Source organism: Mustela putorius, unplaced genomic scaffold, assembly GCF_011764305.1.
Source record: "Mustela putorius furo isolate JIRA1106 unplaced genomic scaffold, ASM1176430v1.1 tig00000228_pilon_pilon_pilon, whole genome shotgun sequence".
In the NCBI taxonomy this organism is placed as follows: domain Eukaryota; kingdom Metazoa; phylum Chordata; class Mammalia; order Carnivora; family Mustelidae; genus Mustela; species Mustela putorius.
This window is the reverse complement of record NW_025421322.1, coordinates 12,939,982-12,953,679: the sequence shown is the minus strand read 5'-3', so window position 1 is coordinate 12,953,679 and position 13,698 is coordinate 12,939,982. Positions and strand designations below refer to the sequence as shown.

The 13,698-nt window shown below is 39.3% G+C and overlaps 1 protein-coding gene across 1 annotated transcript in view; it reads right to left on the bottom strand.

The window, feature by feature from the left end:
- Positions 1-6,827: 6,827 nt before the first annotated feature.
- Positions 6,828-13,698, bottom strand: part of PKHD1L1 (PKHD1 like 1) — a 156,303-nt gene continuing 149,432 nt past the window's right edge. Inside the window, exons 77-78 of the mRNA XM_045078054.1 lie at positions 11,118-11,360; positions 6,828-7,040 (exon numbers count right to left, since the gene is read on the bottom strand). Of these exons, the coding sequence (XP_044933989.1) occupies positions 7,030-7,040; positions 11,118-11,360 (254 nt within the window). The 3' untranslated portion in view covers positions 6,828-7,029. The remainder of the gene's footprint in view (positions 7,041-11,117; positions 11,361-13,698) is intronic.

The following is a 13,698-nucleotide window of genomic DNA, read 5'->3' as shown; positions in this document are numbered from 1 at the left end:
TCTCTCTCTCTCTCTCTCTCTCTCTCTGCCTACCTGTGATCTCTATCTGCAAACAAACAAAAAAAGAAACAGAACTTAACCTGGACCCTGCATTTGTTCCTCCTGCCTCGCAGGCTGGTTGTTCTCCCAAACTTAAGATTTTAAAGTCTCTTTTTTTTTCCCTTCGTTTTATCCTGTATGCTATGAAAAGGCCAGAGTTCTTTGCTTGTGGGCGAGGGGCTCTCAGAAAACTGTCTGCGACAATTGGTGCGGTCAGAGGCTGAAAGCAGTTCATGTTTTTCTGTTTCGTGACTACAACTGTCTTGGTCCTGTCACCCTGACTGGCCTCCACCTACCCACTCACTTTCTAGTATCTGCCCACCCCTGCACTCGGATCTGTACCACACTTCTATTCATTGACCTGTTTATCTCCAAGAGGGGAAGAAAGAAAATGTTTAAGCTTTTCCTCTAGAATGATTCTGTGTAACCTTGGATACATTATTTCATCTGGAAAGCTCAGCTTCCTCATCAGTAAGACGACCATAATACCACTTCACAGGATGGCTAACCCTTTCAAAGCTTTTAGGGCAGAGGCTGGCACATAGCCAACACACCGGCTATTAATAGCTATTACCCCAGCTGCTGCTGCTCTACTACTACTACTACAGCTACTGCTAGAAGTAGTAGTAGTAGTACAAGTACTAAGAGGACTACTACCACCACCACTACCACCACTGCGCTATTGCATCACCATTCCCGGTTACACCTCCCTAAATCCACTAAATCCTCTACAGCATTTTAAACACTTGTTCTAACCTTAAACTCTTTAAAATGCCTAAATTCTAAGCATTCAGCGTCTCTAAATTTTATTGATTCCCCTAATCAATAATGCAAAATAGGCTACATCTTGACATAAACATTGTCAAAATGTTTTTTCTTAGATGCGTATCTTTGCTTCAAATTATTATATCCCTATGCTACTGTTTCTTCTTTATTCTTCACTCTTCTTTATTAAATTTGCCATGTCCAAATGAAATAAAACAAAAGGCATATATATTTTTCTAGAAACAGCTAGTTAGTGAATACTTGTTTCCAATACAATAAAAGACAAAAATTGTCAAAGATTGCAAACTTAGTTTCCTTTAAAAGTATCTATGAAATAATAGTTTAAAATCATCTTTAGTCACTGAGTAGTAATTCCATAATTGGGGATCATAGATGCCAATAATGTGGGATGTTGCATGGGGACCACCTTTTGAGAGTGTGCAATTTGAAGTCCAGTCCTCTGCCCAAGGCATTTGTCAAGTGGGAGGAGGATAAGGGATGGACTTGGTATATGAAAGATTTCTTTCTTTCTTTTTTTTTTTAAGATTTTATTTATTTATTTGACAGAGAGATCACAAGTAGGCAGAGAAGCAGGCAGAGAGTGAGGAGGAAGCAGGCTCCCTGCTGAGCCGAGAGCCCAATGCAGGGCTCAATCCCAGGACCCTGAGATTGTGACCTGAGCGGAAGGGAGAGGCTTTAACCACTGAGCCACCAGGCACCGTGAAAGAGCTTTCTGAATTGCCCGTACTCCGTGTGTTACAGTTAATTCTACCTGCTCTTTGTTCAGACTATTTTGCCTACTTTAAATTATCTGATTTTCCTCTACCCAATCCCCGATCATCAGCTTGGTTTATTCACTTTTTTTTTTTTTTTAATTTTTTATTTTTTATAAACATATATTTTTATCCCCTGGGGTACAGGTCTGTGAATCACCAAACTGGTTTATTCACTTTTATCAGCTTCCAACTCACCATTTAATTTCCCAAGTCAAAGCCTTTATAAGCTTTGTTGCTCTGAGTTCTCCCAATGGGTCTGGGCAGTGTTTTGTGAGCAGACCTCCCGTCTCTGCCCAGTAGTAGCGGCAGACGGGGAGACCGTGCAAACACAGCCCAGTACTTCCCAATCTCCATAACTCAGTTCTCTGGCTTTTCACTAAAGGGATGGTTTTTTCCTCAAGCATAATTTTAGACCTGCTGTTTTGACTTGGACTGTAATGGCTTTTTGTTAATGAGCAGCTCTCCATGGTTGAATGCAGTTTATAAAGTCACATTCATTTCTTGAGCAAGCAAAACAAAGCCTTGGAGCTCACAGGGACAGTTTTGAATAGATATGTTTGAGAGCAAAGGATATTCTGATGATAATTTTAATGGATTGTTTTATTGATCTTTCTATTCTAGAGAATTGTGTTTCCTTTCAAAATCATACATTTTAATATTCTGGAAAATCATAACATTTTTTAATCTCCATCATCACCATTTAACAGGGTCAGTTGCTTAATAGAGAAACAAGTCTGAAGCAGCTTTTTACATTTTTCTGTTAAAATAAAATTGACTCTTTCTAAAGCATTTAAATATTTTCTATTATAAATATTAGTACAGTGTATCTTTATAATGATTTTTATTGCTAAACACAAGAAGATCCAAGGTTTAGGAACAATTTAGAGTTAACTAAGTTAACCTCTAGAAGAGGCCTAGATAGGAATAGAGAAAAATAATCCATGACCTTTATCAGAAATGGCTTCAAATGAAAAGATATCATGAATTCTTCACTTGTGTGTTTCTGGAGTGAGGTGCAACCGTGTAATACCTCTTGGCCACATTGTTATTAGAGCTATGATATAGTTCAGCTGTATTATGAGTTAAGTAGACTTGATCTGAGCAGATGTAGGGCCATTTATTATTTCTAAGGGTAAATGTATTGAGATTCACACAAGTAACAGCTTGTCATATGTATAACATGATCTGTCTTGTACATGAATTGAAAACTTAAAAATGAAACAACGCTAAACCAACAAAGCCCAGTTCATTCAGCATAACATGAACAATAGCTATAGCTTGAACACGTTTGAGCCTTAATTTTCTCATCTACAAAATTAGATTAAAAATTCCTCCCTTATAGGATTATTTTACAAGGTGGCATAATGTATATGGAAATGTGTTGGAAACAAAGCAGATCAATGGAAGTTTTATCATCTTCAAGTGCAGTAGAATGTTCTTTCTGCTCACAGCGGGGAATAGAGCTTCCAGGAAAACAGGAGAGAATTTGCTGTCACCAGCAACCAGAAATAGACACGTTTTGTTAGTTACACATAAAAAAGGGGAAAGAAGAGTTTTTACAGTTTTGCTCTGAGTACATCCCCTACCTCCTTTGTCTCTTTGATTTTAAAGACAGAGGGTGAAAAAAATAGCTGTTACAAGGAAAGCACCCACAACCCTACCCTCTCCGTGCTTTTTCTCATTTCTTATGGGACATGTTGCTCATAATGGGGTCTGTTGCCAAGTTCTGTCCATTCTTTCTTTTCCATGTCCATTATTTTAGCACACCAGAATTCTCATAATGATCTCTTAACTTTTGTATTTTATTTTTTCCTTCCTCTGAGTCAGCTTGGTACTTTGCTGTATGATTTTTTTTTAATTAATTTTTTATTTTTTATAAACATATATTTTTATCCCCAGGGGTACAGGTCTGTGAATCACCAGGTTTACAAACTTCACAGCACTCACCCAAGCACATACCCTCCCCAATGTCCATAATCCCACCCCCTTCTCCCAAACCCCCTCCCCCCAGCAACCCTCAGTTTGTTTTGTGAGATTAAGAGTCACTTATGGTTTGTCTGCTGTATGATTAATATAAGTATTTTTAAAGCTTCTTCACAATAAATGTCCTGTTCAAAACAGAGATTTGCTGTTGTCCATTAATTCAAATTCACTTCGGTGATCATGTGTCTCGCTTTTAATCTCTTAATTTCAAACTGCTGTTCCTGAATCCCCCTGTGACCACCTCTGGCCCTTTAAAATATCAGACATGCCAACAGTTCTGGTTAGAAACTTTTGTCTGTATATACTGTATATTTCTTTACTTACCTCCTCACCATGAAATATATATTTCTTGGTGTGGTTTTTATCTGAAGTTAAATCCTTTACAAGTGAGAATTAAATCCATGTTATAACCATACTTGATATTTTCAGTATAAAAAGCTTAACATATTTACTTTCTCTCTTCCTAGGGAGAACTTATATGCATAAAGGATCATCTGCCTGAATATATAAATTACTCTAAAGAAAAGCCAAAGGAAAATACTCTTGCCATGTAACCAGACACATTCATAAATATCCTGCCCAAAAAGAATCATTTTTTTCTGCTCACAGGCTCTGAGCCCATTACCATAGCAACCATAACGCATGTTGTCTAACTGGATGTGAATTTTATACACTTGTTATTTGAAAAGTTAAGGCAGTAAGTTAGGATAAAGTATAATTTCTATAATATTTTGGAAGGACTTTTTTATCTCAGAAATCTGGTAGAGGGAAAGTTTCTTCGTGCAGTTTATTCATTTGTTTAATGAAACCATTTCTTCCGCACTTACCACGGGCACAGTGTGTGTGAAGCATGTTAGAGAAGTCAAAGGCATATACAACCCTTAACCCAAAGGAACTTCTCTAATGAAATCAGCTTGTCATGGGTGAACAGAATTTCTGAAAGAGAGGTTGTTTTTTTTTTAATATGGAGTTTTCTAATTTTAGAATAATCTGATCATAACTCACATAGTGTAGTAGGACCTGTAAGTAAGATGCCAAGAGGGTTATAGATTGTCAGATTGTCCCCAGGTATTCAAGCATCTACTATAACCCCTATGGCAGGTCCTTTTCTTTTTAATCTTACACACTGTGTCTGTGGCTACTAAAGAAACATAGAAATGTTTCTTTCATCAGAGGTTGAACACTTCTTGGCAGCTGGTGCCAGGCTGAAGAGGCTGAAAATGCACACTGACGAATGCAGAAGAAAGATGTGGCTCCCCATCTGCTTCAAATAGGTTTCCCAAATTGAATACATAACGGATTCAGATCAAGGTTGAAGCATTTCTGTTTTGGAGGATATAGGTAAAATAACGTCAAAGATGCACATGGTATTTGATACTATTTTCTTACCCTAGTATTGTCCCCGCCCACCTCCCTGCATGGGAAGGATTAATTCCAGGCATGGAATTAAAGAACACAAGAATTAAAGAACACAAGAACAGTTGTGTTCTTTTCAAATTTTGCTTACCTCAAGCATCTTATGAAACAAGGAGATACGTCATTTAGTAACACTGCATGCCTGGGACCTACAGAATGAATTCAAGCCCCTCTGATGGCATGGCATAGAAGACTGCGTCTCTCCTGCCAGCCTGCCTCGTGCCTTAAGTCACACTGGGGCTCCAGGAATATCAGACTGTGGCTGATTTCCCCATACTCCATGCTTCATTTGTTCGCCAGTGTATCAGGGTCCACTACTAGTGCTAGATGTTTTGTTAGATGGCAGGAAAGGGGCGCCTGGCTGGTTCAGTTGGGTAAGTGTCTGCCTTTGGCTCAGGTCATGATCTCAGGGTCCTGGGATCAAGCCCTGTATCAGGGCTCCCTGCTTAGCATGGAGCCTGCTTCTCCCTCTTCCACTGCTGCTCCCACTGCTGGTACTTTCTCTCTCTGTCTAGTAAAATCTTTAAGGAAAAAAAAAAAAAAGATGGCAGGAAGAAATGATGAAAAAGGGAATGCCTGCCTTCAAGAAACCCACTATGTACTGGTGTTCCAGCCTTAATTCCTGCCACCATACCTTCTGCCAGGATTCTCCTCCTTGGCTCATCTCATGCTTTATTCCTAACACTCATCTCAGGCTTCATCTTTGGAAGCTGGCCATCATGGATCTTCTCAGGATGACGCCTCTTATCAGCCAAGAGCCCCTTGAGTACCCTCTGTGTATGGCCCGCACATACCATATTGTATCAATGTGACCTTTTCCACCACTACTTCCCCAATTACCTTAGGAACTGTTAGAAAGTAGAGACAGCATCTTATGCCATGTAGTCTTCTCACTAGAATGCCTGGTATCTAGTAAATACTAAATGTTTCTTTGACTGAAGAAAATACCAAATATATATACAAAGATATTTGGATTTGCTACCCAATAAATGTTTATAATTTTTCTTAAGCAAGATTAACAATAATGTGGGGGTGAATATACTAGGAAATGCCATACAGAAGAGAAAGGTCTGGGCTTTGTTGAATTTTTTTGGCCATTTCCAAGTGCTTCCTTAGTGTTATTGCTGGAAGGAACTAGGTACTTTCTTGCTATGGATATGACTACAATGCCTTTACTGAGAGTTCTTCCACAAATTTAAGCAGTCTCCTTTAGGATTTTCTGAGTAAAAAGTGCAATTTTTACAAAATGAGAGCTTTGGAATTGTGACTTTTCTTGCATTCCCTTATTTTATTTATTTTCTTCCATTCCCTTAGTACTCTCCTGAAAATAGGTATTTCTTATGCTATAACATGGGGTTAAGAGAAGTCACACTCTTAGTGGAGGCAGTTTTGAATGGAAATGAGGGTAAGCAGAGAAAGTTTGGCCTTGTTCCAAAGGTTGCTCCAGAGGCAACAACAAAAACTTTTCTTAGAAGAATGGCCAGGGTTTGGTAGGCTCAGAAATGCAAGGCAATCTAGAATTTCTGAACTTACTATGGATCTTAAAATCAGCAACTTAGTCTGGAAGAGATCTAAAACAGTCTCTTTCTCCAAAATCCTTGGAAATCAGAATGGCTTAGATCACTGGAAATTGGTTTCATGAATGGATAGAGGAAGTCAGTCCGTACACAAATTCAAAACGCTTCCAATCTGATCTAGGAGTGGGTAAGTCCAAACTAGATAAGCTCTTTCAACAATATAAATAAAGGACTCTAAGATTTGTAGGTACAACAACTTGGAGGTGGCATTTCAGCTTCCACATCAAAGACTTCTTAAATTTTTTTTTAATGAAATAAGAACATACCAATGTAAGGAATCAAAAGGAAATTTATATTTTGAAGAAATCTGATTTTTGTGATTAAAGCTAATTAGTACATTTTCTATATTACAAAAATATGTTTAGCTTATTTTCTTGAAAATGCTATAGACTTTGTCTTCTGCAACAAAATAGTTCATAAAAAGCAGCTCTTATATCTTTAAAAGTTTTCAGCCTGTTCTCCAGGACAGCACTTCAGTTGTATCCTGAAAAATGAAAATAACAAAAGTATCATTTTTAAGTGGTAGTAACATCCAGTGTGGTTTAAAATAGGTTTCATTCATTTAATGTTTCTAATATTTCATGGTATGATTAATCAGGCAAAAGTACTATTTAAAAATTAGTATTTCAGAGTTTACCAGAGTACTTTTAGAATCAGTAATGCTCTCTTTTTGTAGAACTGGGGAGAGAGAATAGTGGTGCTTAAGCTTTGTAAATTTCACATTCAAGTTGTCATTTTATTTACTGGAACTTTGTGGCCATCTTACAAATAAAATATTGTTAATTCAAAATGCAAAGCTATAAAAATCCCAGCATTGCATTTCATTAATAGTTAGTATGGTGTGAATGCTTTCCCCCCAAATTCCTATGTTGAGGGGCACCTGAGGGGCTCAGTCAGTTAAGAGTCTGCCTTTAGTTCAAGTCATGATCCCGGGGTCCTGGGATAGAGACCCCCATTGGGCTCCCTGATTAGCGGGGGAGCCTGCATCTCTCTCTCCCACTCCTCCCTGCTTGTGTTTCCGTCTCTGGCTGTCTCTCTCTCTCTCTGTCAAATAAAATCTTAAAAAAAAAAAAATTCCTATGTTGAAAACCTAACACCCAATGAGATGGTTTGGAGGTGGTGCCTTTGGGAGGTGCTTCTGTCCTGAGGGTGGAGTCCTCATGATGGGGTTAGTGCTCCTACAAAAGAGACACACAGAGCTCCCTAGGCCTTCCACCCTGTGAAGACACAGTCTGTGACCTGGAAGTCGGCCCTCACCTGACGGTCATGGCCCCCTGATCTCAGACTTCCAGCCTTCAGAACTGAGGGAAATAAATTTCTGTTGCTGATGAGCCGCTCAGTTGGTGGTATTTTGTGACAGCGGCCCAAATGGACTAAGACAATGGTATTTAAATCACCTTATGTTTGTTTTTTTCTTTTTAAATCACCTTATGTTTTAATTGAAGAATGATAGATTATTTAGGAGAAAAGGAGAAGATGTTGATTGACTTTTCTATCTGGGAAAAAAGCCCTAAAGAAAATGCCAGAAACAACAGCATTTACTAATGACTTGAAAGTAGAATTTCCTGAACTTTATAAAATCCCAAAGTTGTCAGGAGTAAGCAGGCTGAAGGTCAGTGAATACAATGAGAAAACAATACATTTAACGGGGGAAATACAAAAAGCACAAAGATACAGTACTTAACACCTTAGATTTTAATATTTCTGAAAAAAATTTAAGCAATGCCTGTCATGCTAGTATAAAATGGACAACCAGTTTTACTTTTATTAGAATTCCAAAAATAAGAAAACTTGCATTAAAGTACAATAACTTGTGGGCTGGTATTTACCTATGGTCCCTTAGCTCCAAACCCACTCTTCCATGTTCAGCTTCCAGTCCTGAGAGGCCAGGACTGAGTCTCCTCAAACCACGCTTTGCCCTCGACATCTGGCTCCTAATTAACTTCTGCCATTAAGTGGAAAGAAAGGATTATTCCTTTCTGTTCTATCACTGTCTTGAAACACCAACCTCTCCCGTTTGTTCTGTCACTCCCAGAACCAGCCTTCATGTGTCCCTTCATCCTGACCTCACCTAAATTTAAATTTAAAATTTATCTTGGGGGTGCCTGGGTGGCTCAGTGGGTTAAAGCCTCTGCCTTCAGCTCAGGTCATGATCTCAGGGTCCTGGGATCGAGTCCCGCATCGGGCTCTCTGCTCAGCAGGGAGCCTGCTTCCTCCTCTCTCTCTGCCTGCCTGCCTGACTACTTGCAATCTCTCTCTGTCAAATAAATAAATAAATAAATATTTTTAAAAAAATAAATAAATAAAATAAAATTTAGTCTTGGCTTTCATTCCTCGAAATTTTTCAGTATCCTTTTAAAGTGCTATCCCATCTCAAATTCTTCTTAGATCCTTCTTTTAATTTTGATTTTTACTCAAATACAAGAATCTAACTAGGCGTCTTATAACTTAGGATATTTATCATCTTTTGGGTTTTGGAGATCTGTATTAGTTGTATGTAGATCAATACTGATTTTTTTAAAATTTTATTTTTAGGAGGGGTGAAATCCATAGAACATAAAATTTTAATCGTTTTTCAAGTGGACAGCTCAGTAGTGCTAAATATATTCACACTGCTGTGCAACCAATACCCAGAACTGTTTTCAACTTCTTAAATCTTACCAGTATTTCTTAGGTGATGCTTTCCTCTCATTATTCTGTCAGAAACTCTCCCATCTTTCTCCCCATTAGATCAGCTGCAAACTGATGAGTATCTGCCAATCAAAGCTTCTTACTGTTTGCCTATAATGCCCCTCATTTCCCCTCAGTAGCAGGGAGGACTTATCTCCCTTTTGAGAGTTAAAATCAATGAAAGCATCTATAATAAATACGGCTTGTAGTCTTACTTTCTGAGTGCTCACAATTTAGTAAAGAAGATAGATTTGAATATGTCTAAGTTAAATAAAAGTACACCACAGAAAAGGCCATAACAATGGTAGAAGCAAAGCACAACTTGGGAACAAGGGAAGGGAGCATTAAATGGATCACAGAGTGGGAAGGAAGAAGGGAAACCTGATGGAGGACGGAGGTTTTGAGCAGGGCCAGGCAGCACGCCACAAGTAGGTCTGATGAGTAAAGCAAAGCCCAGATGGAGGGAATATGTGGGATGGCAGGCATCTTCTCTAGGAATGATCTGGAACAGGAGGCAGTCTTCCAGACTGGTTTCCGGGACTCTGGGGTTGATTGTAATTGGCAGGTAGTAAGGAGTCTTCAAGGATTTGACATGACATATTACTACATGAACCTGTAGGAAGGTAAGTATGACAACAATACGGAAGAAAGGCTGCTAGTGAGGAGTTAAGAAGCAGGGAATTCAGGAGGCGACTGTAGGAGGTCAAGGAGTGAAAAAGGAGAGTTATAAGTGGAACAGCAAGACTTTAAAGGAGGAAGAGATACGTGACATTATGGATGGAGATAGATGCCCCAGAGCACCCTGAAGGAATGTGAAGCTTGAAGGGGAGAGAGAAGTCTAAGAAGTATCAGCCTAAGAGATAAGAAAGATGACACTGGCACTAACCAGGATTGGGCAGCAGGAAGGGAACACCTTTGGAAGGAAGAGATGAGGAATTCCATGCTGAACATGGAGAGTCGAAGATGTTCTTTTTCACTCCCACTTTTTGCTTTGCTCCTATCATGTCCCTGTTGTGGAACACCTTCCCTTCCCATTTCACATTTTATTCCCCTTTTATAATCCTGTCTATAAAGTGCTGCTGCTGATGGGTGACACCAACTGTGAGCCTAACCATTGTCACCCACTGGGACTTCTCCCTCCTTTGAAACTCCCTAATAGTCACCATCTTCAGTTCTGGTATTAGGACTTGGATTCCCTTTGTGGAACCACATCTCCACCATTCCAGGAACCTCCCTCCATGTGAGCCAGGCCAGGCTAATTAGAACACAGGTGGCCCAGGGATTGGCCTGAGAATGGACATGTGACCAAGCTAGGTCAATGATATTGCTTTGCGATTTTGCTGAAGGAGTTGAGAAAGAGTTTTGCTCTTTCTGCATCAGTTGCTGGGCTGGTAGAATGTATGTGAAGACACAGGTGGTATCCCTGCCATGAGGTCTGGGAGGGGGGGTTGGTTAGTAAAGAGTCTGCCTATAAGTGAGTCTACCACCAAGGTGCATGGAGCCAAGAGATAGAGAGACACAAGTTTTTGATCATATCATGTGAGTCCTTAGGTCTAGCTATAGCAGAAATCACACTACAACTGGACTTCTCAGTTAAGTGAGAGTCACTTTACCATCTAAAACCAATTCGAGCTGAGCTTCTACCCCTTGTAACAGAAGAAGAGCCCAACATTACCTTCCCATTCCCTACATGCTCATGTGCCACTGTGTAATGTAAATGGCATTTCCTGTAGAGTCATCTTATCTCTACCATTGAAGTGATTCCTTTCTCAATGGCCAAGGCCATGCCCCAGTGGTACCATGCATGGTGGCCATGCCCTCAGGTTCTATTCAGTAAACACTTACTGAATCTCAGTATGCATACATTATAGAAAAGATGAACTACGCTTACCTAGATCTATGTTTGAAATCAAAACTGTTGCCATAAATACTTCCAAGAGCACCAATCTTCCCAGCAGACAGCTAATCACTGGAACCATTATCTGGGCAGCTGTGCCCACAGTTGATGCTCTGCCGCTGTTGCCGCCGCCACTGGTGCCACCACCACCAGACACAGACTGTGCTGCGAGGCTCAGAGTCCCGGATTCCACCCGGACAACATCATCCAGTATAAATTCAATCTTGTAATTTTTTCCTAGGAAGAAAAACCATCAGAGAATATGACTTCCTTTTATGATTTGCTTTCACACAGTCCCTGTTGGGTTGTCATCAACTGGAAAATACCATGTAATTCGTCATGAAGTATTTTTGCAAATTGAGCCCAAAGAGATTAGTTTAAGTATAAATGTAAGTGGAAAAACGTTCTCAGAGTTAGAGTTCCATTTGCCCATCCACTATGGGCAAGCAGAATCTGGGCTGAATTTTTTTCTCTAGCATCAGTACTTGCTCCCTCGGGATGCCTTCTTAGTGGCCAGGACTAGAGAGAGATTGCTTGAAGGGAGGAACAGTAGGGAAGGGGAATGAAGATGTTGAGGCTCTGCTCCATCCCTGGATACTTGACCTTGGAGCAGAGAAGGCTCAGCCTCAGTTGGGGAAGATGGGAATGGATACCAAACTTTTGATTTTGAAGTTTAAAAAGTTTCAAAGTTTCAAACTTTCAAAAGTTTTAACTCTTCACACAGAATAGTTGAAAGAATAGTACAACAAACACCATATGCCTTCCACTTTGATTCAGTGATTTCACCACTTTGCACATTTCCTTTAAGTCAGATGCTATTTTTTTGTTGCATGATTGTGACCCTTTCTTTCTTCTTACTTCAGGTAGACAAGTTTGAGGAAACTTATTAGATATTTTTGAGTGTGAAACATAAAAACTCATCTGAATACTTTTTAATCCATAGGTTAAATCTTCCCACAGTTTTAAACATGAGATAACTAATATATTTTTCCTTGATATAATTTTTTCTAGGACTGTTGTCTCATCAATAGTGGTTACCACATAGAGTTTGCAATCCTTGTCACAACACTGAGGTTTTCATTCCTCTCTCTGTTAGCCTAAAAAAAATCAATCTTTCTTTCTTTCTCATAGAATATAATTAAATCTTGACCACGGTGTGCTTTCACAAACAATAGCAATATATTCTGTAAGTTTCACAATGGATAGTCATTATTCTACAGAATTTTCTGCCACCATTACAATTCATGACAATGGCATATCTAAGTATTTCCTTTTTTCAGTTGGAAAAAAACCTGAATTTTTGAAGCAGATGTATTTTTTTCTTAATGATTTTCCTTTGTAAAGAATTTAGGTTGTTTTTTTTTTTTTCTCCCGCAGTACTATGAGGAAGTCCAAGGGAACCTTGTGGAGATGTCACTCCATGCAGGAGGACTGAAGAACATAGCTCAAATCCAGAATCAAAACTTTGGGGATATAACTTCAATCAAGCTAATCCAGCTGAAAACACAGACATCATTGAGCAGACAGAAGCCATCCCTGCCCAAATTCCTGGCCCATACTTTTGTGAGCAAGTGAAATGGTTGCTGTTTGAGTCATTAGATTTGGGGCTGGTTTGTTATGTACCAAAAGCACTATAGATCATCTAGAATGCTAGGTAAACATGGCCCAAATGTGATTATGCAGTAGTAATACTATTTTTATCCAGGTTGCCGGAAGAGGCAGCCTCAGCTCTTTATTACTTTCTCCTTCTCCTACCCTTTTCTTACCTCGTTCTCACATTCTCATTTTCTGTGTTAGAAACTACAGCCCATACCTCCTCTATCCATCCGGTGGCCCTTGCTTTGCTTTTTATTGAGCTATAAGTAGAAGAGGGTGTGGGACCATACTGTTAGGCTCCAGTCTAATCCGCAAGGGGATTTCTCCCGTACAGTAATGGGGTGGGGGAGGCTACCTACTAGAAAGAGTTACAAAAATGATGCTTTGTTAATTTTTTCTCATGTGCTTTGTTGCTATAACAATTTTATAGTTGTTCAACTACAGCTGGCTAACTGATCTAAAGATAATGAAGAGATGACTATATTTAGTCTTCTTGACTATACCTAGCCAGAGAACTGAGACCCTACATTTGATGACAGTAAGAAAGTAAGACAATGGGCAAGCAAGCAAGCAAGCAAGCAAGAGATTAGAAGGAATGACGGTTCGCCATAGCAGGTCAGATAGATACTCTAAGGGAACTTTGAACTATGAAGGAAAATTTACTCTATAAAAGGAAGATGATGTTTTGTTATCATAATAATACACCAAAGCCCATTACTATTGCCTCAGCACTCCAGTGATCTTGTTTATTTTGTAACATTGCTATTTGGAAGTGGTAGTTTGCAGAACATGGTCTCCGGATTGGGTCTTTGCCATTGGATACATTTTGGGTCCACCTGCATGGAGAAGTGGGCAACTTTCTTCTCACCTAGAGTTCTTGTTAAGAGCCTCATTTCCTGGAAAGCCTCATTTAGGCTGACTCTTAATGAAACTGGCACTGCCCTTAACCAGCAAGTGCATAGATCACTCTAAGTACTTG